The sequence below is a fragment of the Molossus molossus genome, unplaced genomic scaffold (genome assembly GCF_014108415.1).
Source record: "Molossus molossus isolate mMolMol1 unplaced genomic scaffold, mMolMol1.p scaffold_m16_p_10, whole genome shotgun sequence".
In the NCBI taxonomy this organism is placed as follows: domain Eukaryota; kingdom Metazoa; phylum Chordata; class Mammalia; order Chiroptera; family Molossidae; genus Molossus; species Molossus molossus.
Window position 1 is genome coordinate 3,393,470 of NW_023425345.1, and position 27,855 is coordinate 3,421,324.

The 27,855-nt window shown below is 40.3% G+C and overlaps 1 protein-coding gene across 1 annotated transcript in view; it reads left to right on the forward strand.

Moving 5' to 3' along the window:
- The window catches only part of MRTFA (myocardin related transcription factor A), a 190,628-nt gene that overhangs the window by 31,814 nt on the left and 130,959 nt on the right, over nt 1–27,855 (forward strand). Inside the window, exons 2-3 of the mRNA XM_036252724.1 lie at nt 5,207–5,373; nt 5,720–5,781. Coding sequence (XP_036108617.1) covers nt 5,343–5,373; nt 5,720–5,781 — 93 coding nt within the window. The 5' untranslated portion in view covers nt 5,207–5,342. The remainder of the gene's footprint in view (nt 1–5,206; nt 5,374–5,719; nt 5,782–27,855) is intronic.

A 27,855-nucleotide genomic window follows, 5' to 3' on the forward strand; every position in this document is an offset into this window, starting at 1 on the left:
TATTAACCGTTACATTAACTGGTTTTTAATAGTATATATGATATTGCTTTCCTTTTCCCTTGTCATATATTTTTGTTAAAATATATTTTTATGAGTTTTTAGATAGAGAGGAAGGGGGAGGAGAGAGATGGAAACACTGATGAGAGAGAAATATCGATTGGCTGTCTCCCGCACACCCCCTCTCTGGGGATCCAGCCCACAACCCCGGCACGTGCCCTGACTTGAAATGGAACCTGCGACCTCTCAGTGCATAGGACGACACTCAGTCCACTGAGCCACACCGGCGGGGCTCCCCTTGTCATCTTTTTTTTTTTTTAATCCTCACCCGAGGACATTTTTTTGTTTTTTGTTCAGGTAGAGCGGGAGGGAGAGAGAGGAACAGAGAGAGAGAGAGAAACATCGATGTGAAAGGAACACATCGAGTGGCTGCCACCCGCACGACCGACCAGGGCCGGGGACAAACTGCAACAGAGGTACGCGCCTTTAGCGGGAACCGAACCCGGGTCTCTCAGGACCGCAGGCCAACGCTCTAACCGCTGAGCCAAACCGGCCAGGGCTCCCCTTGTCATCTTAATCAGTGTTATATTAAGTAGTTGATATTGATAACCAGAAAGGAAAGGCTTTGGTGCATATGAAAGGGAGCAGAATATATTGCTCCTTGTAGGTTTCTAGTCTCTTTTGGAGAAGATGTTTGGGAACACAGTGGTCTCTCTTGACTCTACTCTTGACTCTATTTGAGACACTCTAATAGCTCCAGCAAGCACCAGCACTTTGTCGGGCTACATGGGCTGACATGTCTGACTCTCCTAATTTCTCCAGGGTGCCTAGTCCATAATGCTGTTCTCTTTGCAAGTAAAAGACAGAGTAAATAAAGGATTCAGACAAAGTGAGATTAAGATTTTTTTCCATATGTGTACAGTTTGAGGAGGTTTGTAACGATATGCTGTTGAGGCTGATTGCTTAAAAATCACAGTTCATTAATTTAATTGGGAATTTTTTTTCTCTTCCTTTTTTGATATCAGAGTCAAACCTTTGTATTAATTTTCTTTCTTCCTTTTCCTTCTTCCATTTCACTTTTTTGTTACTTTCCTTTTATTCTTTGCATCTCTTTCCTCCCCAATTTAAAATGAGACAATAGCATTCTCTCAGAAGAAGCTTGTTTGAAAAATACCCCAAGTTCATTGAAATTGCTCTTTTTGTGCTGTGGGTTTTTATTTTATTTCATTTTTTTGTTTTTTCATATCCTCACTCGAGGACATGCTGAGAGAGACAGAGAGGGAGAGAGAAAGAGAGAGCGCGTGCGCACGCGAGAGAGATTGAGAGATTGAGAAAGAAACATCGATATGGTGATTGCCTTCGGTATGTTCCCCGGCTAGGAATCAAACCTGAAACCCATGTATGTGCCTTGACTGGGAGTCAGATCAGCAACCTTTTGGTGCACAAAATGATGCTCAACCAACAGAGCCACTCCAGCTTGGCTGTGGGGTTTATTTTCTAGGGTATACAAATAGTGTCATCTTAGATTGTAAAAATTATCTCCATCCTCTTTGGAATGTAAGATAAACCTTTTAAAGCTAAACATCTAGCAAAAATTCTATGTGTGTATGTATTGAGCCAAAAGCATTGACAACAACTGCTGTAATTTTCTGCTGCCCAGGTTTTTTTCTTTTAAAAAATTTTTTATTTATTGATTTTAGAGAGAGGTAAGAAGGGAGAGAAACACTGATTTGTTGTTCCACTTATTTATGCATTCACTGGTTGATTCTTGGCTGTGCCCTAACCAGGGATTGAACCTGAAAGTTTGGTGTATTGGGATGATGCTCTAACCAACCGGGCCTGCTGCCCAAGTTTTTAAGGAATAGCATTTTAGCTTAACAATAACCCACAACCTTAAGACCAACTAAGGAACAGCATTTTTATTTTTATTTATTTATTTATTTTTTTATCCTCACCCGAGGACATTTTTCCATTTTTTGTTCAGGTAGAGTGGGGGGCGGGGGGGAGAGGAACAGAGAGAGAGAGAGAAACATCGATGTGAAAGGGACACATCGAGTGGCTGCCACTCGCACAACTGACCAGGGCCGGGGACAAACTGCAACCGAGATACGTGCCCTTAGCGGGAACCGAACCTGGGTCTCTCAGGACCGCAGGCAGACGCTCTAACCGCTGAGCCAAACCGGCCAGGGCAGGAACAGCATTTTTAAATCTTCAGGGTATACACATCTAATTTTAAAACTATTTTCAGTTAGGGAATGAGTGTAGGTATTTAAACTTTTCTTCTGTTGTAATTTCTAAAACATTTGTCTTAATAAAAAGCGGTATGTTTAGTAGTATCTTGTAGAGTAAGTACAGTGGACTAGTAATCAGATTTTGGCTCCAGTGTTTCTGTTATCAAGTCAGTGAACTCTCTGCTGTGGTTTCCAAATGAAAATGAAGTGATTGGATATGTGAGCTTCTGAGGTTTAGTTATGACAATTAAGTCATTTCAGGTTTTATTGGCATTTCTCAAAATGCCAATAAAATAAGATTAAAAGAACTTTGCTTATAATACTGTTCACATAAAAATATAAGTAAGTTAGACTTGGATTCTGAAGGGGTTCAGTCAGTGGATGACTAAAACAACCTTTTATTTTATTTTATTAACATTTTTTTAAATCCTCATCTGAGGATATTTTACCACTTACTTTCAGACAGAGTGGGAGGGAGGGATTGAGAGGGAGAGAGGGTGAGAGAGAAAAACAGAGATGTGAGAGAGACACATCGACTGGTTGCCTCCTGCATGACCCTGACCTGGACCGGGAACGAACCACAACCGAGGTATCCTTGACTGGAATTGAACCCGCGACTCATTGGTCCACAAGCCGACGCTCTAATCACTAAGCCAAACCGGCTAGAGCTAAAAGAACCTTTTTATAAGATGGTCTCAAGTAGAAAAATTTTGAAATCAGTTTAAAAATACATTCTCTGACAACTTTGACCTAAAAATCTAGGAGTTCAGTTTGATAATTGTAAGAAATCTGTCATTAGCTTGCATCTTATTTCCATTTAGATGTTTAAAAAAATTAACCATTATTTAAGAGTCGACTTTTTCTGTTAAGGCTTCCATTGAAATACTATTGCTTTAGTCATTCTCCCCTAAGTTCCTTTTCCTGAGAATAAAGGATTGAGCTCATACCTTTGCATAACGATCTAGAGAGTATTTTAAGCTTGGCATGTTCAAACCTGGCTGACTGGATTACTATCTGGACAAACTAGCACATTAGAACATTTTTTAAGTTCCAGGCCACAAATTGTGCTTTAAATTAACATGGGCATGTATAAAATTACTACTTAAGCCTTGAATAGCACAGACATTGAAAATACTGGTTGCCCTGGGTGACTGATTTTCAGTGAGGCTCCTGCTTGCCCTGCACATTTCTTCTGCTTTAAGCAGTGCCAAGAACAGTCAAGAGCGGGGTTGTTACTTTGGCGCTCTGCTACCTTCTGCTTTCGGCAGGGAAAAAGGCTGTTGTTTTACTTCTTAAACTCCTACCATATGGAAAATTTCTATAAATAAACTTTGGATTTATGATTGAACTTCTAAATTTGTAACCTCAACGATCCATGACTAAAGCCAATATAAATGCCTATTTAAACATGCATATTGCATACAGAACTGTGGCACCGGTCCAGTGAGAAAGGTCACCAGCACAATACCTTAGTGATCAGGTCAGTTAATTTCTCCTGTCTCAGTTGGCATGGATGAGGACCTTATTTTGTTGTAAAGCAAAAACTAGTTAGCTGGTAGTTTTTAGTGAATGTATTTTGACTTTTTTGTGCATGAATTGTTGGTGTAATTATGTAGCAGACATATTCATGAAAATGTAAAGGTGCATTAGATATTGACAAACTGAATCATTTAAATGTACTAAAGGAGCTGACTTTTTAGAAGAATCCTATTGTTAATTATTTTGTAAATTTTACTCAGCTGAGCCTTTAGTTAACAAGTACATAAAGGACACCTATTATGTGCCAGACACTGTGCTAGGTCTCGGGGATATCAAGTTGTTTAAAAGATGTTTCCTGTTCAGACAAGAAAGAAAGAAAAAAGGAAACCAGGGACAATAAAATGTTTTACCACTCCAACGGAGAAATGGACAAATGCCATATGAATGTGGTAGAGAGGCACTGTGTAGATTTAACTGGGGAATTAGAAAAGGTTTCAGAAAAATGTTTCAGCTGGATATCAAATAATAATAAAAGTTATTTACAACAATGGTTATATTTTATTGAGTACCTGCTATATACTAGGATTAAAGTTACCCACCAGGGAAAAGGGGGAAGAACAGTCCATGCAGTAGGAGAAACAATGGAACTACCAAAGATTGTATGTCCTAGAAGTAAGAAGTTTGGTTTGGCTGATGGGGAGGGAGAGGGAGATCAGTGGCCATAGCAAAGGCTATTAAACAGGGCTGAATCAGATTATGAAGTACCTGAGGTACACTGTGTCCTTACCACCATGATTTTGTTCTTATTTTCTTACCTGAAGAGCCTTTCTCATTCCTTTGCCAATGTTATAACCTATTTTTTTGGTTAATCTTTACCTGATATATATGTTTTTAAAATATTTTTTCTTTATTGATTTTAGAGAGGAGGTGAGAGGGAGAAAAAGATAGAAACATCAGTGAGAGAGAACATTGATTGGCCACCTCCTGCATGCACCCACTGGGGATTGGGCCCACAACCTAGGCATATGCCCTGACTGGGAACCTAACCAGTGACCTCTTGGTGCATGGGTCACTGCTCAACCACTGAGCTACACCGGCTGGGCTCACCTGATATTTTTTCCATTGATTTTTAGAAGAAGGGATGGAGGGAGGGGGAAAGAGAGAGAAACATTGATGTGAGAGAGACATTGATTGGTTCCTGACTGGGGCCAGGGATTGAACCTGCAACCCAAGTATGTGCACTTGACCGAGAATCAAACTCTGAACCCTTTGGTGTGTGGGCTGATGCTCTGTCCACTGAGCCACACTATCCAGGGCGATGTAACTTATTTTTAAAGGTCTAGGTTTAGAATACCTTTTATGTGCAGTTTTCCTCCCCATTTCCCAAAGGTTATTGATTTGTTTTTAACTGATTGAGTGTATAAAGAGAATGTGCCTCATACTAGGGCATTTCGTTTCTTGAACCATTTCATGTAGTGTAGTCTGATCTCCCCAACCAGTTTCTCAACTCCTAAAGGACAGAGAATCCTCCTTAGCACCTGGTATGTGCTCAACACATTGTGGGGAACCAAGAAATGCACAAGGAGTGGATGAATATGGAACACAGATATCAACCAGTGAGACAGTCCAGGTACAATGATTGAGATTGCCAGCATTTATTTAAAAGGTATTTTTTAACACCAGTAAGAACAATTTTCAGACATATATAGGTCAGTTGTTATTTGGGTATAAAATGAGTTAACAAGAGTATCTCACAGGGTGGTTGTGAGGATTAAATTAATTTTTACATTTAAGCACTTAGAACAGTGTCTGGCATATAGTAAGTGCTCAATTAGTGTTTCCCATTGTTTAACTGTACCTCTCTGGACCTTTTTATTGGTGGCAGAGCTCACCCACTGTTGTGGGCATAGAAAACAGATAAGAAATAGCTTACATTTGAAACCAAATATCCTTTAAGTACTGGAAGAACTGCTTATATTGCGTGAACATTTATTTTTCTGTTTGTGTTTTAGTGATCGAAGGTTATGGTTGTCATGGAATTGAATTTCATCTGTCTGTGGGAATTGTAAACAAGGTAGGTCCCAGTTTTATTTACTCTTTCCTGCCTTAGGTGTTTGTTAGTATTTTCAGTTCTACTGAACTAGAATAGATCAGATTTGATTATTATTTAGGGAAGCACTCATCCTGGTCCTATGGTTTATCTAACAGTGTGGACTGTATCTAGTATATTGTTAGAATATATTAAATGCCAAAGAAACAGCACAACTAATATAAAATGGTCAAAGAACAGAACCATGGATTAACACACACACACTTACACACCATGATTCAGTCCTTAGAGGGCAGAGTTCTTGGAGCCTTTATGTTTATAAACCAGCTTAGGGTAGTGGGAGGTGACAGGCTAGCTAGTTCTTCTGGTCACTCTAAAATTCAATAGCTTCTGTGAATGGTAGACTTAATGCAACAAAGAGTCTGTCTTGATAGTAGTCAGGCCATTGCTGACAACTATAAATTTTATTACTGATGACAGAATTTATCCTTCTGTAACCACTAGAGTTTAATTTGACATAACATGCTTATGTTCCTGTCTTAAGCTCTAGAGCCTGAACAGAAGTACACCAGATATGACTTTGGCTCATATATCTGTCTTGTGTCAGATGTCCACAAAAAGAGCTATAGATGGCAGCTTCACACAGCTCTGCGAACCTATTTCTGTCAGAACATTTCGTGTCAAAGTAAAGGCTAGTGATAGTTTATGTAGTTCTAGTTTTCCATGATCGTAGATATGTGGAGACACCATTGCTCATTGGTGCATGAAACTTGGATTACTTGGAGGGTAAACTTGATAGCTCAAAAAACCCCCAACATGACAGTACTCCCCCCAGCCTCCCAACCAGGAGTCCCGTGAACTTGTACATGGGGTTCCATGAGTTGATGACAGTCTTTGGACTCTTGGTGAAACTTCACTTAGAACAGCATAGGTTTTTAAGATTGGTTTTGTCTGTCACAAAGAATAGGAACTGATAATAGATTGCTACAAGGAAAAACAGTTGAGCTACTTGCTCTAGCAGAAGGAATGTGGTCCTTGGAGTTGACTTGCTAGGAAGGGAGGCAAAGAGGGTAGATTAAAGTTTAACTGCAAAAGCATTCCTTCATCACCATCAGGTGACCTGAATTTTCGGGATCTGATTTGGGTGGTTAGTCAGGAAATTATGTTCTTTTTGTTCTCCTGCTTTATATTGGGGTAATAGTAAATAGGAAATTTCATGGAAATACTATAAGAATTAACAGAAAGGGCAGAGAGGAACTAACATTTCTTGAATGCCTACTAAGGCATGGTACTGTAAACTTTCATAATATCTTCTTTTATTGAAACGTATAAAGTTCAATGATAATACAGTTTTTCAAGTCTAGGTGGAAAATAAGTGAATGTTACTATCTTGAACTATTTTGACCTTTATAGCTATTTAGAGAAAATAGAATTATATACTGATATATTTTTTTTAATTTGTGTCTGCCAGAACATTCTTTTATGGATAAAGAAAGAAAATATCTACATGAGTTAGTAGAGGTTTTTTTATTTTATTTTATTTTTTTTAATTTTCTGGACTTGCTACTGATTTAGCCAAAGTCAGAGAGAGACTAGCTAGCAGGTCTGAAATTAGAGACACCTGTGCTGTTTTGGAAGTTGAGACTCTTGACCCATGGTTTGCTGAAGTTGATGCAGGGGAGGTCAGAGTAGGTTAATATTTTCATAGCTCAAAGCAAATGTGAATTGTAGTTGTTTATAGGTGCAGTTTCACTTGATCTCTGTGGCTGCAAATGGGGTAAATAAAATACAGTACTGCTGTTTTTGGAAACTGCAAATGTCCTTGAACCAATGCAAATTAATCTTCTTAAAAAATACCAAAAATGTCCCCCATTTGAATGTTTTGACTGGCTGAGAGAATTGACTGTTGTCATCATGCTTGTAAAGAAATTACTATATATTCTTTTAAAATAGGAAGGTAAGTTGAAGTGTTTCTTCTCCTTATTTTACAGTTAAAGTTTCCAAATTTATTATCTTTCTACTGTTAAGATAGTAAGCTTTTGTGGTCTTAGCAAGGTTTACAAAGAGTTACCCAGAGATACAATACTGTCCTTTATTGGGCTAAAGTGCAAACATTAATATTTCTTAATATATGAAAATTTTCATTTTATTTTCTTGTCTACTGAATGAATTACTGTACTTTTCCTCTTGCTACTTTCTTTCTTTCTTTTTCTTTTCTTTTTTTTAATATTTTAAAATTGCCCTGGCCAGTTTGGCTCAGTGGTTAGAGTGTCAGCCCAAGGACCAAAGAGTTGTGGGTTCGATTCCAGTCAAGGGCATGTATATATATTTTTTAAAGTCTACATTTGCTGCATACCATTTTAAAAATAACACCCAGGGACTGCCTTGTGCTAGGAAAAAGATGGTAAATATTCTTTCTGGTTCAGAACAGATGATTTTTTTTATTTTTTAAATCCCCACCTGAGGATATTTTCCCATTTATCTTCAGATGTGGGGAGGGGAGAGGGAGAGAGAGGAACACCTATGTGAGAGAGACATATGACCGGTTGCACGACCCCAACTAGGGCTGGGGACTGAACTGCAACCGAGGTACATACCCTTAACTGGAATCGAACCCTCGGACTCTGGTTCGCGGGTGATGCACTAACTGCTGAGCCAAACTGGCCAGGGCCAGATCAGATGATTTTAATGCTACCTGAAAATGGTTAAATTCAAGACACTGAAAGCTACCTGTCATCCCCTGAATCTAAGGCCACAATTCATTATGTAGCAATTGTTTGATCTAAGGAGGGTATCAGCTAAATTCTTCAGTGAGTCTCAGTGTGAGATGTACCATATTTCCACAGGGTATTTGGAAAAGTGTGTGGGCATTTTGGGTTGTCATGGTGACTGTGGGGGAGGGAGGAGAGAGACACAATTGGGATTTGGTGGTCAGGAATCAGGGATAACAGTCCAAAACAAAGAATTGCCCACCTAAAATGCCAATAGCATTATTGAGAAACTGAGCTAATTGAACTTAAAGGCTGGGCAGATTGGTAGATAATGTTTTATTTTATCTCTCTTATTGAATAAAAAGGTGCCAGAAGTAAGGCAGGAAGTTTTCCAAAAGAATCAGTTGTAGTATACAATCTCTGAATTCTTCAAGGAGAATTAGGTTACGTTTTCTTATTTGTGAGAGTAAAGTATTTTCCTGAAAATTCTGAAAGCATTGCCATTATGAATGTGTGTGTTGGTGGTATTGAATCCCTAAGATTAGTAGTAGTTGACTGGTTAGAATGATTTAAAATTGGCATTATATTTCTTTAGTAATCTGTACATCTTCATGGTTGGTAGAAGTAACATACTTTGTGCCTGGCATTCCAGTGATTCTTGAATACTGCTTGTACTGTTCTTTCTTTTTAAAGACCAAATGATGTATTCTTTTGGCAGATTAATAAGATTATATTTGGTATGTAACTAAACTTGTTGTAGCTTGTTTCACTTAAGCCTAATGTAGGACTTGGTCAAAGATTTTAGGGAACATAAGTATTCTCAACTTTCTAGGGCAGCAATTTTCCACCTCTTTTTATCTCATGGCACACATAAACTAATTACTAAAATCCTACAGCACACCAAAAATAATATTTTTTTGTGTATCTGACCAAAAAAAAAAAAAAATAGGTATAATTTTGATTCATTCACACCAGATGGCTATTGTTGTGTTGGCTGTTGTCATTTTTTTATTTGACAGTCTAAGGGAAAAGATGTCAGTGCCCCTGACTAAATAGTCAGGTATTGCATGTTTTAAAAATTCTTACATCACACCAGTTGAAAATCGCGATCCTAGGGCAATGTTTCTCAAACTATTTTGCTGTGATCCATAATTGGAGACATATATTTTTTTTTTATTATCCTCAGCCGAGGACATTTTTCCATTTTTTGTTCAGGTAGAGTGGGAGGGAGGGAGAGGAACAGAGAGAGAAACATCGACGTGAAAGGGACACATCGAGTGGCTGCCACCCGCACGACCCAACCAGGGCTGGGGACAAACTGCAACCGAGGTACATGCCCTAAGCAGGAACCAAACCCGGGTCTCTTGGGACCGCAGGCCGACGCTCTAACCGCTGAGCAAAACCGGCCAGGGAGGAGACATATTTTATATTAGGACCCATCAGTATACAGATATCTGAAACAAATGATTCATGACATAATACCCTTGCTACATTGTGGTAGAACTGACTTATCTGCTTTACTACTGCCCTTGGCTAAATCACCTTCATTTCTCTCTTAAGCTTCTCCAGTAGCCTCCTGATTGCACTCCCTGTTCACCCCGCACCTAGCTCTCTTCTCCTTTCTGCTGTCTGAAGAATGATTTAAAAATATTATCGGGCCCTAACCAGCATTACTCAGTTGGATGGAACGTTGTCCTATGCCCCAAAGGTGGCAGGTTTTTTTTTCCTAGTCAGGGTACATATAGGAGGCAACTGATTGATGCTTCTCTTTCACATCCATGTTTCTCTCCCTTCTTCTCTCTAAAATCAATAAAATAAAGCCCTGGCAGGTTTGGCTGAGCAGTTCAGTGTCAGCCCTCGGACCAGTGAATCTTGGGTTCGATTTTGGTCCAGGGCACATACCTTGGTTGCAGTTTGTCCCGACCCTGGTTTGGGTCTTGTGGGAGGCAACCAGTTAATGTGTCTCTCTCACATTAATGTTTCTGTCTCTCTCCCTCCCACTCTATCTGAAGATAAATAGAAAAATATCCTTAGGTGAGGATTAAAAAACTGTTTTTTGGGTCATATTATTTCAGTGACTATTGCTTTTTGTTATAAATCTAGCCTATGTGATTTTTTAGAAAGCTTATATAATGTTTTAACAAAAATTAAAAGTTAAAGTAGTAATCATTGACCTCGGGTATCTAGAACAAATTATATCATGGAGTCCTCTTGATCAGTAGTGTTGAGGTCTAACTAGGGTCTTCTCATCCCTGTTTTCTCATTTGTTATCCTCAAAATCCTGCTATAGTCATTTTAATTCCAGTTCATTTCCTGGCCCATTTTATTGATCTACTTTTTCTTTCAGATTGGCAGAAATGATAGCTGTTCTGGATTTTATTGTAACTCTTTTTTTGGTAAGCCAATGTAAGGAGAGGTTTGTCATTTTTTTTTTTTTTAATTTTCACTGGAGGATATTTCTGTATTCATCTTCAGATAGGGAGGGAGGAAAGGGGGGGGCATTAACGTGAGAGGGACACATCCACAGGTTGCCACCGGCATAACCCCTACGAAAGCCGGTATGAACCAAAACCGAAGCACATGCCCTTGGCTGTAATTGAACCCGGGACTCATTGGTCTGTGGGCTGATGCTCTAACTGCTGAGCCAAACCTGCCAGGGCGAGGTTTGCCATTTTAAAAGACACGCTAGTGTGCTGAGCCAGACAGTCCAGAATCCTCCACACCTATTTCATTATTTGTTTACAGAAAAGGAATATGGTAATGTGGAAATGCTGAGTTGAAAGTCAGGAGGTCAGGGTTTTCCTCCTGGCTTTGCCACTTAATTCATTTGGTGACATCGAGCAAATTGCTTATTACTCTTCTGAGCTTTACTTTCTTTATCATCTGAAATCATTGGATACTGTAGGTTTCTTCAAACCCTAAAATTCAGTAATTCTTCCATTTTTTTGACGAGATTTTGGGACAAAGGAAGGGTATTTTTCTACTCTGCCATCCTGATTTTCTTCAATCTGTTGTAATCTGAATACCTAGAGGAAGGAAAGTAAATTTTAATCAATCACATTCAATTATTGTGGTGGAATAATTCCAGAATTGTGATTATAAAATAGTCTGGACATATAAAGTACTCTGCAGATGCCAAATAATTATATATACTGTTGTGGGGGTGAAAAAATGGAGATAAGCAGTCACTTCATGTGCACTTTCTGTGAACTGCTCTGTGGTCAAGATTGTATGGTTCATCTAGAGAGCCTTTGGGCTGTACTTTCCTTGAGTTGAAAGGCTAATTTCTTGCAGCATTCTCTTTATATTGTGTTTTGTGCTTTGAGTGTGTGTAATTCAGCCAGAGGTAATTCTGGCGAATTCATTGGTTTCAGGGTTGGAATCCCTCTCCTTCTTCATCCCAAGGCAGTTTTGCAGGAGAATTTAGCACCAGAAGAGATAAGGTTACCAAAGTTATGACTACCCTGTTTGTGAGCTGGGTCTGAGGTGTTGCATAGGGAGCTATGGTTTCCTTATTATACATTTTCTTTTTCATTAAACATCGTAGCTCTTTCTGTGAAATGCTAGTGAGCTGTCTGGTGCCTGTATTTGCTTTCAAGTTATTGGGAGGATTGGTGGACATCTGTTAGAGTCCTATGAAAATAGACAAAACAAGGCTCTGGTGTTTTAATCGGGTAGAGTTGTTTGGTGGCAGTCAGGTTTTTTGGATTTTTTCACAGCCCTATTTGTAAAAGGTTTTTTACCTCATTCGGTAAAAGGGATAGAACATGTGCCCTAAAGTCTGTTAGTACTTCAGTCCAATGAGGCAGTGCTTAGCTAAGGTCACTTGTGTTCAGTTCACTCCTATGTAATCATGACCAAATTTCAATCAGCCTTTTTTTCAAACGGAAAGAACAGTGATGTGTGGGTGCTGTGTATCTTGATAACATAATGAGAACTGAGTTTTGGGCAAGTATAATTGTAATCTCAAAGGAGCTAATGTTATGTTGTTAGGTAGGCTTACCCTAACAACAGGGTAGGCTTACCCTGACTTGTGGACACATTTGTGCCTTTTCCCAAATGAGTCAAAGTTACACTGACTTCCATAGTACAGAAGGGTGTGTATGTGTTTAAGTATAAGTGTAAAAGTCAAAAGCATTATTTTTATTCTTGGGCTGAATTGTAGGAAGTGATATATGGAAGTTTTTTAGACTATGAATAAGAATAAATTGATGAATTTTTTAAATACTCACCTGAGGATATTTTTCTATTGATTGTTAGAGTGGGGTTGGGAGGGGGGAGGGATGTGAGAGAGACACATCTATCGGTTGTCTCCCATATGGTTCTGACTGGGGCCAGAGATCGAACTTGAAACCCAGGTACATGCCTTTGATGAATCAAACCCGAGACCCTTTGAGGCCAGGGCAAGAGGCTATTTTTAGGTGCCTCTTTCCCTGGTTCTTATTAGTGAGCTACGTGGTCTGCAATTTAGCTTATTGCTCCTGATTAAGAAGAGTTATGTTTTTGAGAACTTCTTAGACCTGAATTTCCCCATAGTATGTGTCAAATAAAGTAGATTCTTTTTAAAAAAAAATTTTAAATTTATTTTAGAGAGAGAGGAAGGGAGAGGGAGAGAGAGAGAAACGTGGATGAGAGAGAACATCGATTGGCTGCCTCCTGCATGCCGCCTATTGAGGATGGGGCCCACAACCTGGGCATGTTCCCTGACCGGGAATCAAACCAGCAACCTCCTGGTGCATGGGTTGATGCTCAGCCACTGAGCCACACCGGCTGGGCAAAGTAGATCTTTTGGGGAGAGCTTTGGAGCTTTCTTTTCTTTTTTTTTTTTTTAATCCTCACCTGAGGATATTTTTCCATTGACTTTCAGATACATTGGGATGGAGGTGGAGGGGGTGGAGAGAGAAACATTGATGTGAGAGAGAGAGAGAGACATCGATAGGTTGCCTCCTCTATGACCCTAACCAGTGCCAGGGATTGAACCACAATTGAGGTACATGCCCTTGCCTGGAATCGAACCCATGACTTCAGTCCACAGGCCAACATTCTACCCGCTGAGCCAAACTGGCCAGGGCTAGAGCTTTCTTTTCTTATGGACTACCTCTCCCCTTGGACAAAATTTTTGAGTCATTACTCTGGACACTGACCAGGGTATTAGCTTTTGGTCTTCTTGGTTTGTCTGTCCTTGTGAGGAACCTTTGCCCTTCGAGCTGGGGAGAATACGATTTAGAGACTCAGTATTCTCAGACCTGCTGTATCTTGGATAGAGCCTCTGTCCTATGAATGGGGACTGGGTGGAGGAAGAGCTCATGATCTGGTCCAGCTCACCAGGAATTTAGCCTCTTCAACTTGGAGTTGTAGGCTATGAGAAATGCTGGCGGCCTGTTCTTTCTGGTGATTGAAAACCTTCTTAGCCACACCAACTTGAAGTGAAGCTTTCATTAGCTGAGCTGTAGAGTGGATCATGGCCCAAATGCCACAGACATTCACTGTTGCTGAGTTTTAGTAAATTCTCTTGCGTACTTTTTTTTTTCTCTGTGTCATTATGATCATTTCCAGATACTTAAAAACAATTTTTTAAAATAGTTTTTTTTTTTTTTTTTTTAACCAACTTTGCTTATTTTCCAGGAGAGTGTGTCCAGGGAGTCCTTCATGCTAAGAACCCAGTTGTGCAACTCTGTTTATTTTTCTTTATTGATTTTAGAGAGAGAGGAAAAGAGAGGGAGAGAGATAGAACCATCTATGAGAGAGAACATTGATTGGCCACCTCTTGCATGCCCCATACAGGGGATTGGGCCCACAACCTCAGCATGTGCTCTGACTGGGAATCGAACCGGCGACCTCTTGGTGCATGGGTCGACGCTTAACCACTGAGCCACACCAGCCAGACTGTGCAACTCTTATAATTTACATATTGTAACACTCAGGTTGAAATTAGTACCAACTTAATTTCAATAGTATACAACAGCTTTGCTCCTGTATAGTTATGTTCTCCATTTTGCTGTTACTGTCACAAATTACATTTTTATACATGTGTGCTTATCAACCCAGATTTATAATTCTTGCTTTATGCAGTTGTCTTTTTAGACAGGGGAAAAAGGGGAAAGTAATGCATTTATGTTGTCTATTTATTTATTTATTTGTTTGTTTGTTAATCCTCACCTGAGAATGTTTTTCCATAGATTTTTAGAGAGTGGAAGGGAGGAAGAGGAGAGCGAAACATCTAGGTGAGAGATACATCGATTAGTTGCCTCCTGCATGACCCCGACCAGGGCTGGGGATCCAACCCATGACCCAAGCGGGCTGACCCTCTAACCACTGAGCCAAACTTGCCAGGCTATAGTCTTTTATATTTACCTATGTGGTTGCCTTTATCAGTGCTCTTTAGTTCTTCATATGGATTTGAGGTACTCTCTAGTGTCTTCTCATTTCAAACTGAAGGACTCCTTTTAGTATTTATTGTAACATAGATCTGCTAGCAATAAACTCAGTTTTTTCTCAGAATGTCTTAATTTTTTCTTTATTTTTAAAGGATAATTTTGCTTGATAAAGAATCCTTGGTGGACAGGTTTTTATTTTTTTCAGGACTTTGAATATGCCATCCCACTGCCTTCTGGTTTCTCTGGTTTCCTATGAGAAATCAGCTGTTAATTGTATTGAGGATCCCTTGTGTATGCTGAGTCACTTTTCTTGCTGCATTCAAGATTTTCTTTTTGTCTTTCTGTAGTTTACGTGTGTGTCTAGGTGTGGCTCTCTTTTAGTTTCTACTACTTGGAGTTCAATGATCTTCTTGAATATGTACATTGTTTTTCATTAAATTTGAGAAGTTTTCAGCTATTATTTCTTCAAATATTCTTTCTGCCTGGTTTCTCCTCTCCTGCTGGGACTCCATTATACATATGTTGGTGTACTTGATTGTGTCCCATAGGCATCTGAGGGACATTATAATTTTTCATTTCCTCAACTTGGATAATCTCAATTGGATTATCCAATTGGATTGATCTTCAAGTTCACTGATTTTTCTTTTCTTGATTGATTTTCAGAGAGGGAGAAGAAGGGAGAGGGAGAGAGAGATAGAACATCAGTGAGAGAGAACATTGATTGGCTACCTCCTGCATGCCCCCCACTGGGGATTTGGCCCACAACCTGGGCATGTGCCCTGACTGGGGATCGAACCGGTGACCTCTTGGTGCATGGGTCGATGCTCAACCACTGAGCCACACTGGCTGGGCAAGTTCACTGATCCTCCCACCTCTTCTACCTGCTCTTTTCAGCTTGAACCTTTCTTGTGAATATTTCATTTTAATTATTCTACCTTTTCAGAATTTCTGTGTTTATTATTTCTTTTTTATAATTAAAAAAAATTTATATTTTCTATTTAGTGAGACATCATTCTTATACTTTTTTTTAGTTTTTTAGATATGGTTTCCATTAGCTCCTTGAATGCATTTGAAACAGATGACTTAGGATCTTTGTAGTAGGTATAAATCCAGAGTCTTGGCTTCCTCAGGGGGTAATATCTTTTGCTATCCTCAGGATGCATTTTCTACTTTATAATCTGCAATGGCTACTCAAGTTCCAGCCATATAGACTGTATTCTGAATTCCTGCCAGCAAGAAGGAGGAAGGACTGATGACATGCTTACTCTATTAAAAATTTTTTTTTTTAATTGGTTGATTTTAGAGAGAGAGAGAGAGCATCAGTCTGTTGTTCTACTTAATTTATGCCTTCATTGGTTGACTCTTGTTATGTGTCCACACATTGAATCCACAACCTAGGTGTTTCAGGAAGATGCTCTAACCAACTGAGTTATTCATTCAAGGCAATTTGCTTACTCCCTTTAACTATACTTCCTAGAAGTTGTACATGATACTTTGGCTTATATCCCTTTGGCCAGAGTGTTATCATATGATTATAATAACTAGTTTCAAGGGACCCTAGGGATTGCAGTCATTAATTTGGGTTGCCATTTGCCTGAGGTTTTTCTTTTGTTTTGATTACTAAGACAGAAGAGGAGAATAGATTTGGGACTATAATTAGGCTTTTTTTTTAAAAAAAAACAACTATAGTTCAATCCTTTGGGTGTTCTAATATACATGCCTAACCTTCTTTACACAGGCAGCACAGTCACCTCATCCCAAGAGAGACTGCTCCAATGTTTTATTTAGCTCAAAGCCCAGGGTGTCTGAGCAATGTGCAGTCTTCTCTGTCAGGGTGGTTCAGGGCCTGTAAACTAAAACACAAGGTAACTGCTCCCAAACAATTAGTGTACATTAGGTTTAATAGAAATTGGATTACAGCAATTAAAAATTACCATTCAGAAAAGGAAAGAATTGGGAACATAAAAGTCACCATATAATTTTGTTGACAGTTGCAAAAGCAGCCAACACATGTAACATTCTGAATCTTTTCTACTATTTTCCTTAAAGCTATAGCATTCTAGTATACTTAGGTAGTGTAGCATTCTAGTATACTTAGGTAGTGGTTTAACCAGGTGTTTTGTCTGCTGCATAACGATTACTAGCTTTTTCAGCCTTCAGTATCTCGGCGCTTACCATTTACCATTTAACTAAGGCAATGACATATGTTATGCTTTTTTTTTTTATCCTCACCTGAGGACATTTTTCCATTTTTTGTTCAGATAGAGTGGGAGGGAGAGAGAGAGAGAAATATCGACGTGAAAGGGGCACATCGAGTGGCTGCCACCTGCATCCACCCGCATGATCCAACTGGGGCTAGGGACAAACCGCAACAGAGGTACATGCCCTTAGTGGAAGCCGAACCCTGGTCTCTCTGGACCGCAGGCCGACGCTCTAACTGCTGAGCCAAACCGGCCAGGGCTATGTTATGCTCTTTCTCATGAGGCATCCTACTCCTGGCACCAAGTTTTGTATTAGGATTATGTTCAATCATTTGTGAACAAAGAAAGTAATATAATAGTGACTTTAAACATGGCCTGGCTGGTGTGGCTCAGTGGATGATTGAGCGTTGTCTCATGGACTGAGATGTCCTGGTTTGATTCCTGGTCATGGCACATGCCCAGGTTTCAGGCTCGTTCCCCAGTTGAAGGTGTGCAGGAGGCCGCCGATTGATGTTTCTCTCTCTTTCTCTCCCTAAAAAATCAATAAAAACATATTTAAAAAAACAAACATGATATACATTTATTTTTCTCTTACATAAAAGAAGTCCAGAGATGGCTGACCTAAGGCTGGTGTGGTGCTCCACACTGAGAAAGAACCAGTTTCTTTCTATTTTTGTACCCTGTCATTCTCAACATGTGGCTTCTTCCTCATAGTCTAATATGGCTGTTGGCCCTCCAGCATCTCATCCACATTCCAGCCAGCAGGAATGTGGAAAGTTCAAAGAATGATGTACCCAATTCCTTTAAGGACAGTTTTTGGAAATCACATTTAACACTTTTTGACAAGATCGGGCACATTCAGGGTGGTATGGCCGTACACATTTAACACTTTTATTCATGTTCCATTGGCTTGAACTCAGTCACATGAGCACACTGCAGAAGAGGCTGAGAAATTCAGTCTTCATTTTGGCATGCACTTAGCTAAAGCTCAGGTGTTCTGTTACTAAGGAAGAAGGGGAAAATGGATATTGGGCAACAACTTCCAGTACCTGCCACAATGATACAGATGAGGTTCTTTTACTTCCTCCTTATTGATAGTCTCTGATATTTAAAAATGCTCATAAATCTCTTTCCATTTTTTTTTTTCATGCTAAGACTTTTGAGTTAACCACATTTAGATTCTTTCTTCTTTTTTAGATATAGATCTTGAGTGTGCTTCCTTTCTCCTTGATTAATGTAGAGTCTTTCCATTTTAAGCTATACTACCAAGGTATTTGAAGATTTTCATGCTGGTATGCATTTACCTTTTCATTTTTTGCTATTTATATTACGCTTGTTGCCTACACAGATGTGTTCAAACTGCATTTCACCAACTACTCAGTGGTGCTGCTATGTGTCTTAGCATTTTATTTTATTATTTTTATTCTCACTTGAGGATATTTTTCTATTTATCATCAGGTAGAGTGGGAGGGAAGAAGAGAAAGCGCAAGAGAGACGTGCGCGCGCACGAGAGAGAGAGAGAGAGAGAGAGAGAGAGAGAGAGAGAGAGAGACAGACATCGATGTGAGAGAGACACATCAACTGGTTACCTCCTGCATGACCCAACCAGGGCAGGGTTGGGAATGAACCGCAACCTAGGTACGTGCCCTTGACTGGAATCAAACCTGAGACTCATTGGTCTGCAGGCTGACACTCTAACCACCGAGCAAAACTGGCCAGGGCGTGTTTTAGCATTTTATAAATTGTACAGTAATTGCTTTTAGATTTAGCTGTAATGTAGAACTCCTACAGTGCTTTGAGAATACCTTGTTGTATTATTTGCCTTGTTTGGGAAATGGATTTCTTATCTTCCACTCTCTCTTTCCTTTTTATTCTAAAGCTTTAAATATAATTGTAATAAAATTGTATTTACTAATGTCTGTTACATTTTACTTTCTCAGAAATCATCACTTTTTTTAGAAATATTAATTTGAAACAAGAAGCTGTCAGAAGGGAAGAATAATGAGTTATGACTTAGAAGCTGTTTTTATTTAAGTTGCTGAGATTCATGTTTCCAGAGGTTCTATGTTGATTGAAGCCTTTAATAACAATAAGAAAATGAAAATGCATTAAAACGCAGACTTTGTACCGTATTACTGTGAAGGTAATGTGAAGAGCCAGTGCTTTTGTATGGTAACTGATCTTGCCAGAGTAGATTGTTTTAATTAATAAGTTAGCTTGTGTAATCAAAAGAAATATTGATGAGTATGATGTTGATATACTTGGCTGTTTCACTTTTAATACTACAGTGCTGTCATAGGTGTGTATGTTGCCCTGAGGGTTGTCCCTCATTGTAGTATCCTTAGGTGCCTGGCCTCTTTGTCTTGATTGTACATTTTCTCTGAGCGTGGGTTGCTGTATTTGGGTGTCTGCAAAATTGCAAGTCTTTCTTTCTCTTTCTCTCTCTCTCTCTCTCTCACCGGAGGTCTCTCTCTCTCTCTCTCTCACCGGAGGTCTCTCTCTCTCTCTCTCTCTTTCTCTTCCTCACCGGAGGACATTTTTCCATTTATTTTTCAGGTAGAGTTGAGGGGGAGAGAGAGGAACAGAGAGAGAGAGAAACATCAGTGTGAAAGGGACACATCGAGTGGCTGCCACCCGCACAACCGACCAGGGCCGGGGACAAACTGCAACCGAGGTACATGCCCTTAGCGGGAACCGAACCCGGGTCTCTCAGGACTGCAGGCCGACGCTCTAACCGCTGAGCCAAACAGGCCAGGGCTCGCTCGCTCTTTCTTTCTTTCTTTCTTTCTTTCTTTCTTTCTTTCTTTCTTTCTTTCTTTCTTGCTTTCTTGCTTTCTTGCTTTCTTGCTTTCTTGCTTTCTTGCTTTCTTGCTTTCTTGCTTTCTTTCTTTCTTGCTTTCTCTCGTTCTCTCTTTCTTCTCTTTCTTTTCTTTCTTCTTTTCTTGTTACTTGGTTCCCAGTATTTAAAAACATTTGATCAAGAATTTAGGAAGCCCTGGCCAGTTTGGCTCAGCGGTTAGAGCGTCGGCCTGCAGTCCAGAGAGACCCGGGTTTGGTTCCCGCTAAGGGCATGTACCTTGGTTGCAGTTTGTCCCCAGCCTGGTTGGGTCGTGCGGGTGGCAGCCCCTCGATGTGTCCCTTTCACGTCGATGTTTCTCTCTCTCTCTCTGTTCCTCTCTCTCTCCCACTCTATCTGAACAAAAAGTGGAAAAATGTCCTCGGGTGAGGATAAAAAAATAAATTAAAAAAAAAGAAAAGAATTTAGGAAAATGTTCATGGCTCTGTTTATAAAAAGGGAACAGAATTTTAAGGTATGGGAAGAGAGTTCATTGGGAAACCTAGGGATATGAGGGTCTGCCACCGGAAAATCGGGCTTCTCTTCAAACACTTTGTTGTAGTGTGTAAACAAAGCACAGTACTGTAAATGTTTTCCCTTTTCCCTAACTGCATTCTAGGTGAGGTTTATCTCAACATGTTTTTCATCCCAAAGTTAGTATGTTCAAAATGTTCATATTATTCATACCTGAACAGGATCGCTATTGCAGATTTCTATACTATGTCTTGCCAACATTTCAGGTTGTTCTGGCTTGTTGAAGTGTAAGGTTTTGGTGTAAGTGGAAGTGACAGAAGAATTATCTCATGACAGATTACATAATTTTGTAGATGAATACACAAAATATGTTTAGGTCATATTTATATTTAGTTTTTTATACATAGCATGTGAGTTTCTAAATATCCATCATCCTTTCTTTTGGAGAAGAAATCTCTAAAACATACATAGAATTCTGCATTTAAAAATTAGAATGCATTTGAGTCTTGGCTGTTGTGGCTCAGCAGTTAGAGCATTGCTCTGTGGACCAAAGGGTCTCAAGTTTAATTCCTAAAAGGGCACATACCTGGGTTGCAGGTTGGATCCACAGCCCCAGTCGGGGCGCATGTGGCAGGCAACCAGTCAGTGTGTCTCTCTCACATCAGTGCTTCTCTCTCTCCCCTTCCCACTTTCTCTGAAAAGCAATGGAAAAAATATCCTCTGATAATGATTAACAACAAAAATATAAAATAAAATAAATAATAAAAATTGGAATGCATTTGAACACCATAGAAGAGAGATTAGAAATCATAAGGAAAGCATGTCTCTAATGTTTATGGGTATGAATATATTCAAGGAATGTAACCAAGTCATCTTGCCAAAATAATGCTTTACATTTCAAGCAGCTTTTTCTTGGGGAGGGGGGACTTGGGGAGAAGGGATTAATGCAGATTGTCAAGTTTTTGTTAAATGTTTGCAACAAAATACCACCTTGTAGTTAAACTCTCTGTACTTTTTAAAAATATATGTTTTTATTGATTTTTTAGAGAGACATAGAAACATTGATGTGAGAGAGAAACATTGATGGGCTGCCTCCTGCATGCCCCCCACCAGGGATTAAGCCTGTGATATGGGCATGTGCCCTGACCAGGAATAGATCTGGGACCTCTGAATCCACAGGACAATGCCCATCCACTGAACCACACCAGCTGGGCTCTCTGTACATTTTAGAGTGGCTCTGTACTTTTCATAAGATCCTTTAAGATAGCAATCAATTTTTTTTTTTTTTTTTTTTCGGTTTTATTCTTTTTTTTTTTTTTTTTTTTTTTTTTTTTTTTTTTCCCCCACATCTTTATTGTTGGATGTAAAATGTATTACAGATGTTCCACATTTTTCCCCCATTGACCCCCTCCTCCCCACTCCCGCCCCCCTCCCACCTTTTCCCAAACTATTGTCCGTGTCCATTAGTTATGCATATAAGTTCTTTGGTTTATTTCCTCCCACCCCCCCCAACCCCTTTCCCTTTGAGGTTTGTCAGTCTAGCAATGAATTTGTGCTTCTTAATCCCTTCACCTTTTTCATCCATTCCCCCAACCCCTTTCCCAACTGGCAACCAACAAAATGTTCTCTGTATCTGTGAGAATGTTCCTGTTCTTCCTGTTCATTTTGTTTGTAAATTCCATTGTTGATAGATATGTATTCATTGCCATTTTGTTTGTTCATACATTTTATCTTTTTCTTTAAAAAGACCCTTCATCATTTCATATAATAACGGTTTGGTAGTGATGAACTCCTTTAACTTTTTCTTGTCTGGGAAAGTTTTTATATGGCCATCGATTCTAAATGACAGCTTTGCAGGATAGAGTAATTTTGGTTGTAGGTTCTTGGTTTTCATCACTCTGAATATTTCTTGCCACTCCCTTCTGGCCTGCAAAGTTTCTTTTGAGAAATCAGCTGACAGCCTAATGGGAACTCCCTTGTAGGTAACTAGCTGCCTTTCTCTTGCTGCTTTTAGGATTCTCTCTTTGTCTTGAACCTTTTGCATTTTGATGATGATGTGTCTTGGTGTGGACCTCTTGGGGTTCATCTTGTTTGGGACTCTCTGTGCTTCCTGGACTTGTATGTCTGTTTCCTTCACCAAGTTAGGAAAGTTTTCTGCCATTATTGTTTCAAACAGGTTTTCGATTTCTTGTTCTCTCTCTTCTCCTTCCGGCACCCCCAAGATGCGAATGTTGGCACGCTTGAAGTTGTCCCAGAGGCTCCTTACACTATCCTCATTTTTTTGGATTCTTTTTTCTTTTTGCTGTTCTGGTTGGGCGTTTTTTGCTTCCTTATATTCCAAATCGATGGTTTGCTCCTTGGATTTACGTACTCTATTATTGAAGCTATGTAAATTATTCTTTATTTCAGTTAAAGCCTCCTTCGTTTCTAACTGTGCAGCGATCGTTTCTGACTGGTACTTTTTTATGCTCTTGAGGCCCTCACTGAGTTCATTGAGCATCCTTATAAGCAGTATTTTGAACTCAGCATCTGTTAGGTTGCTTATCTCCATTTCGCTTAGTTCTTTTCTTGGGGTTTTGTTCTGTTCTTTCATTTGGGACCTGTTTCTTTGTATCCTCATTTTGGCTGCCTCCCTGTATTTGTTTCTGTGTATTACTTAATGAGAGGTATGGGGCTCGCTGAGACCCGATGCTGCTCGTTTGAAAGAATTTAGGAAAAACCTGAAGCAGGATCCAAGACAGGCCAATCCTATGGTTAAGCAGGTAGCAACAGCTTGGGTGGGTTTGAAAGTTGTGTGGGGCGGGGCGGGGCGGGGCCTCAGGGAGTCAGCAGGGCGGGGCTACCAGTGTGAGCCAGGTTGCTGGAGTCCCAGATATGGCGACTGCCTGCCGCCCCACGGAAGGGCTTACCAAAGGAACAAAGGCCTCTTACAGCACGTTTGTCCCCGAGGAAGCCCCCTCTCCAGCGCTGGCTCCAGTGCCAAACAGCTCAGTTCTTCCCTGTGTGTCTCTGGCGCCCCTCGAGCTGCCTGCCCTCCGAGCTTAGAGGGAGAGAGTCCGATAAGTCCGTGCGCGGGCCCTTTAAGGAGCTGCCTGTGGCTCCAGCCACTTCAGCTTCCCTGAGCCTCAGTTTCTGCTGGTTTTTCCAGCCAGAAGTTATGGGGACTTCTCTTCCTGGCACTGGAACCCTGAGCGGGGCACCTGGTGTGGGTTGGGGACCCCTCAGTCCTCAGGAAGGACCTTCCCAGCCGCGGGAGCCTCCTGATTTTTATCCGCCACACTTGGGTGTGGGACCAGCCCCGTTGCGCTGCCGGGCCGCTGCCGCCACCCCTCGCGCCGCCGCCCCTCCTACCGGTCTGGATGTGGCTGCTTTTTTTTTTTTTAATTTCGTAGTTGTAGGACTTCCATTCAGCTTGATTTCAGGCGGTTTTGGATGATGGTTGTTCTGTAGTTTTGTTGTAACTTGGATGTGGTTGTGGGAGAACGCGATACTGCGTTTCCCTACGCCGCCATCTTGACCGGAAGTCAAGATAGCAATCAATTTTTATTCAAAGTGACTTGCTCAAGGTCTTATTACCAAACTCAGTTATATGATGTATTGAGATATGGGTCATTTATCATAACTTTTTCCAAAACAGCATTATTTCAGTTGTTACTAGGGGGCCAGGCAGAATTATGGTAAATTATACCAAACTCAAAAGTCAGGCTGAAGGCTAAGGTGAATATGTTTCCCTACAATCTGTTCTCTCCACAGCTACCAAAATGATCTTTTAAAACATACATTAGATTATACCACTCCGTTGTTTAAAACCTCCCAGTGAATCCAGTTTCTCATAGACTACACTTCTTCTCTCCTGCCTGTTCTCTGTCTGTGCTGGTCTTTCAGTTCTTTGAAGATGACAAGCTCATTCCCACTTTATGACCCTTGAACTTGTGCATGCTGTTTCCTCTGCATTAGTGGCTGCTGCTTGTCAAATTCTGATAGGGTCAGATTATGTAGTAGTTAGGGGCATGGATTCTAATCATATTCCTGATTACCCACTTTCAAATTTGAAAATTACTCACAGTGCCTGTTTCCTCAACTGTAAAAAATTGGATGGAGCAAAAGTAGGTTTACAGTTGTGCATATGGAAAATAATACAGTAATTAATAAATAATAATACAAGAAAACCTCTTGTGCTTTCAGTACTCACAACTATCAACCTACTTTTGTCCTACCATGTATAAGTGAATATCATTTTAGTGTTGTGAAATTTCAGTACATACACATAAAGTGCCTCAGTTATAGGAGGTGTTCATTAAGTATTGACTATATTTGAGTCTCAGCTCACATACCACCTCCTCAATGAGACCTTTCTTTTTTTTTTTTTTTTTATCACCCGAGGACATTTTTCCATTCTTTGCTCAGGTAGAGTGGGAGGGAGAGAGAGAAACGGAGAGAGAGAGAGAGAAACGGAGAGAGAGAGAGAGAGAGAGAGAGAGAGAGAGAGAGAGACATCGACGTGAAAGGAACACATCGAGTGGCTGCCACCCGCACGACCGACCAGGGCCGGGGACAAACTGCAACCGAGGTACGTGCGCTTAGCGGGAACCGAACCCGGGTCTCTCAGGACCGCAGGCCGACGCTCTAACTGCTGAGCCAAACCGGCCAGGGCAATGAGACCTTTCTTGACCATTTAATCTAAATTTGCCATCCTGCCCCCACACATAATATTTATAGTTATCTGAAATTATTTTACGGTATACTTATTTACTTTTATTTTTATGTCTCTCTGTTATAATGTAAACTTTATGAAAGCAGGGATATTTTCTGTCTGTTACACTCCCAGTTCCTAGAGCAGTGTCTGATCAATATATATCTGTTGAGTGAATTAATGGAAGTCAGGTCCACCCTGGAAGCTCTTAGGTGACATAAGAGTGAAAGGCAATTTGTGTCACTCAGTTAAGGGAAGATGTTCCTTTTTGTACCCAACACCATTTAGTTATGTTCTAAGCCAGCGATTTTCAACTAATGTGCTGCAAGAATTTTTAAAACGTGCAATTCCTGACTATTTAGTCAGGGGCACTGACCTCTTTTCCCTTAGATTATCAAATAAAAAAAAAATGACAACAGCCAACACTACAGTAGCCATCTGGTATAAGTGAATCAAAATCATACCTATTTTTTGGTATCAGGTCAGAAAAAATATATTTTTTTGGTGTGTTGCAGAATTTTAGTAATTAGTTTACGTGTGTCATAGGATGAAAAAGGTTGAAAATCGCCATTCTAAGCTAAAGATATCTGGCAGGGGCTTGTCAAAAAGGTGTCGAGATAATCAATAGAGGAGGTGAGCCTGGGGATAAAATACATATTTTACTTTTCTTCTTTTTAAATTTATTTTGGCTGCTTCCAGCTGTTAAGTTCATGTCCTTTTATAAAAACCCTTGAGATTACTTGTGTCTTTAAGATTGGACACAGCTGGCTGCCCCTCAGCATTATAAAGTTACAGTTTTTTTTTTTTGTTTTTTTTTAAAGAGTTTATTGAGATGTATGCTTTTTTTTTTTTTTTAATCCTCATCCGAGGACATTTTTCCATTTTTTGTACAGACAGAGTAGGAGGGAGAGAGAGGAAGAGAGAGAGAGGGAAACATCGATGTGAAAGGGACACATCGAGTGGCTGCCACCCGCACGACCAACCAGGGCCGGGGACAAACTGCAACCAAGGTACATGCCCTTAGCGGGAACCGAACCCGGGTCTCTCCGGACCGCAGGCGGACGCTCTAACCGCTGAGCCAAACCGGCCAGGGCAAAGTTACAGTTTTTTTGAGCTTCTAACATAGTTTGAGTAGAAAGTACTGATACAAAATTAGATACTCAGCTGTATATGATAATTTTTTTTATTTTTTTATTTATCCTTACCCAAGGACATTTTTTTCCATTTTTTGCACAGATAGAGTGGGAGGGAGAGAGAGGAAGAGAGAGAGAGAGAAACATCGATGTGAAAGGGACACATTGAGTGGTTGCCACCCGCACGACCAACCAGGGCCGGGGACAAACTGCAACCGAGGCACATGCCCTTAGCGGGAACCGAACCCGGGTCTCTCCGGACCGCAGGTCGACCCTCTAACCGCTGAGCCAAACCGGCCAGGGCTGTATATGATAATTTTAAGAGCCAGAGGGATGGTCTAAGACCCAGAGTAGGCAGTCTGAGACTGGGAGTTTCTGAGTTATCACCAGTCAGGTTTGATAGCAATATTTTATTCCCTTATATCAATACTTCTACCTCTTTCTCTTCCATCTTTTTTCTGTTGTTCTCTTCCTATTCGTATATTCTTTTTTGTTCCTATCATTGTACCTTCATTTCCATGTTTTCCTTCTCATGTACCTATGGAAACTCAAGTGACATTAGGTAAATGATTTTGGCTTTGGCTCCTGCACCCAACATCCAAAATCAAATTTATCACCTCAGATAAAATTTCTTCTCCTTTTCCTGTTTCTGTTAGCAGAATCATCATTCTAACAGTCCTCTAGGTGTCATCTTTGACACCTACCTTTTCTTTACCTCTACAACCAAACATAAACCCATCCTATCACATATAAATTCTCTCATTCATTCAACAAAAATTTGAGTTCCTGCTCTGTGCCAGGTGTGATTCTATATTGTGTGGCAGTTCCCTTCTTTCTACATTTACTACCCAAATCCAGGATCTCAACACATTATACTTTGCCTATTGAAGTAGCTTAAAAACTTTATTTATTTATTTATTTATTTATTTGTTTTAATCCTCATCCGAGGACATTTTTCCATTTTTTGTTCAGATAGAGTGGGGGGGGGGGAGGGAGAGAGAGAGAGAGAGAGAGAGAGAGAGAAAGAAATCGACGTGAAAGGAACACATCGAGTGGCTGCCACCTGCATGACCAACCAGGGCTGGGGACAAACTGCAACCAAGGTATGCGCCCTTAGTGAGAACCGAACCCGGGTCTCTCTGGACCACAGGTCAACGCTCTAACCGCTGAGCAAAACCGGCCAGGGCAAAACTTAAAAAAAAAAAAGTTTTTTTCTTGATTTTAGAGAGAGAGGAAGGGAGGGGAGAGAGAGAGAGAAATATCAATGAGTGAGAACATCGATTAGCCACCTCCTGTATGCCTCCCACTAGGGATTTGGCCCACAATCTGGGCATGTGTCCTGACTGGAAATCGAACAGGTGACCTCTTGTTGCATAGGTCGATCCTCACCCACTGAGCCACACCGGCCGGGCAGCTTTATAACTTTTCACACAACCTCATATTCCTGTTTTTTCCAGTCCAGTATTGTATTTACTCCACTGCCAGATTAATTTTCTAAAACATGGTATAATCATGTTATTCCCTGCTGTCTAGAGCTACACTCAGGTTGTCATTCCAGGTACATCTCCTGAACTTGTACTTGAACCATGTCATTTGCCAGACTGGATTTCCCTTTTGGAACATTCTCCACACTTTTTCACATGTTTTTGTTCATGATGTTCTGTCTCCTGGAA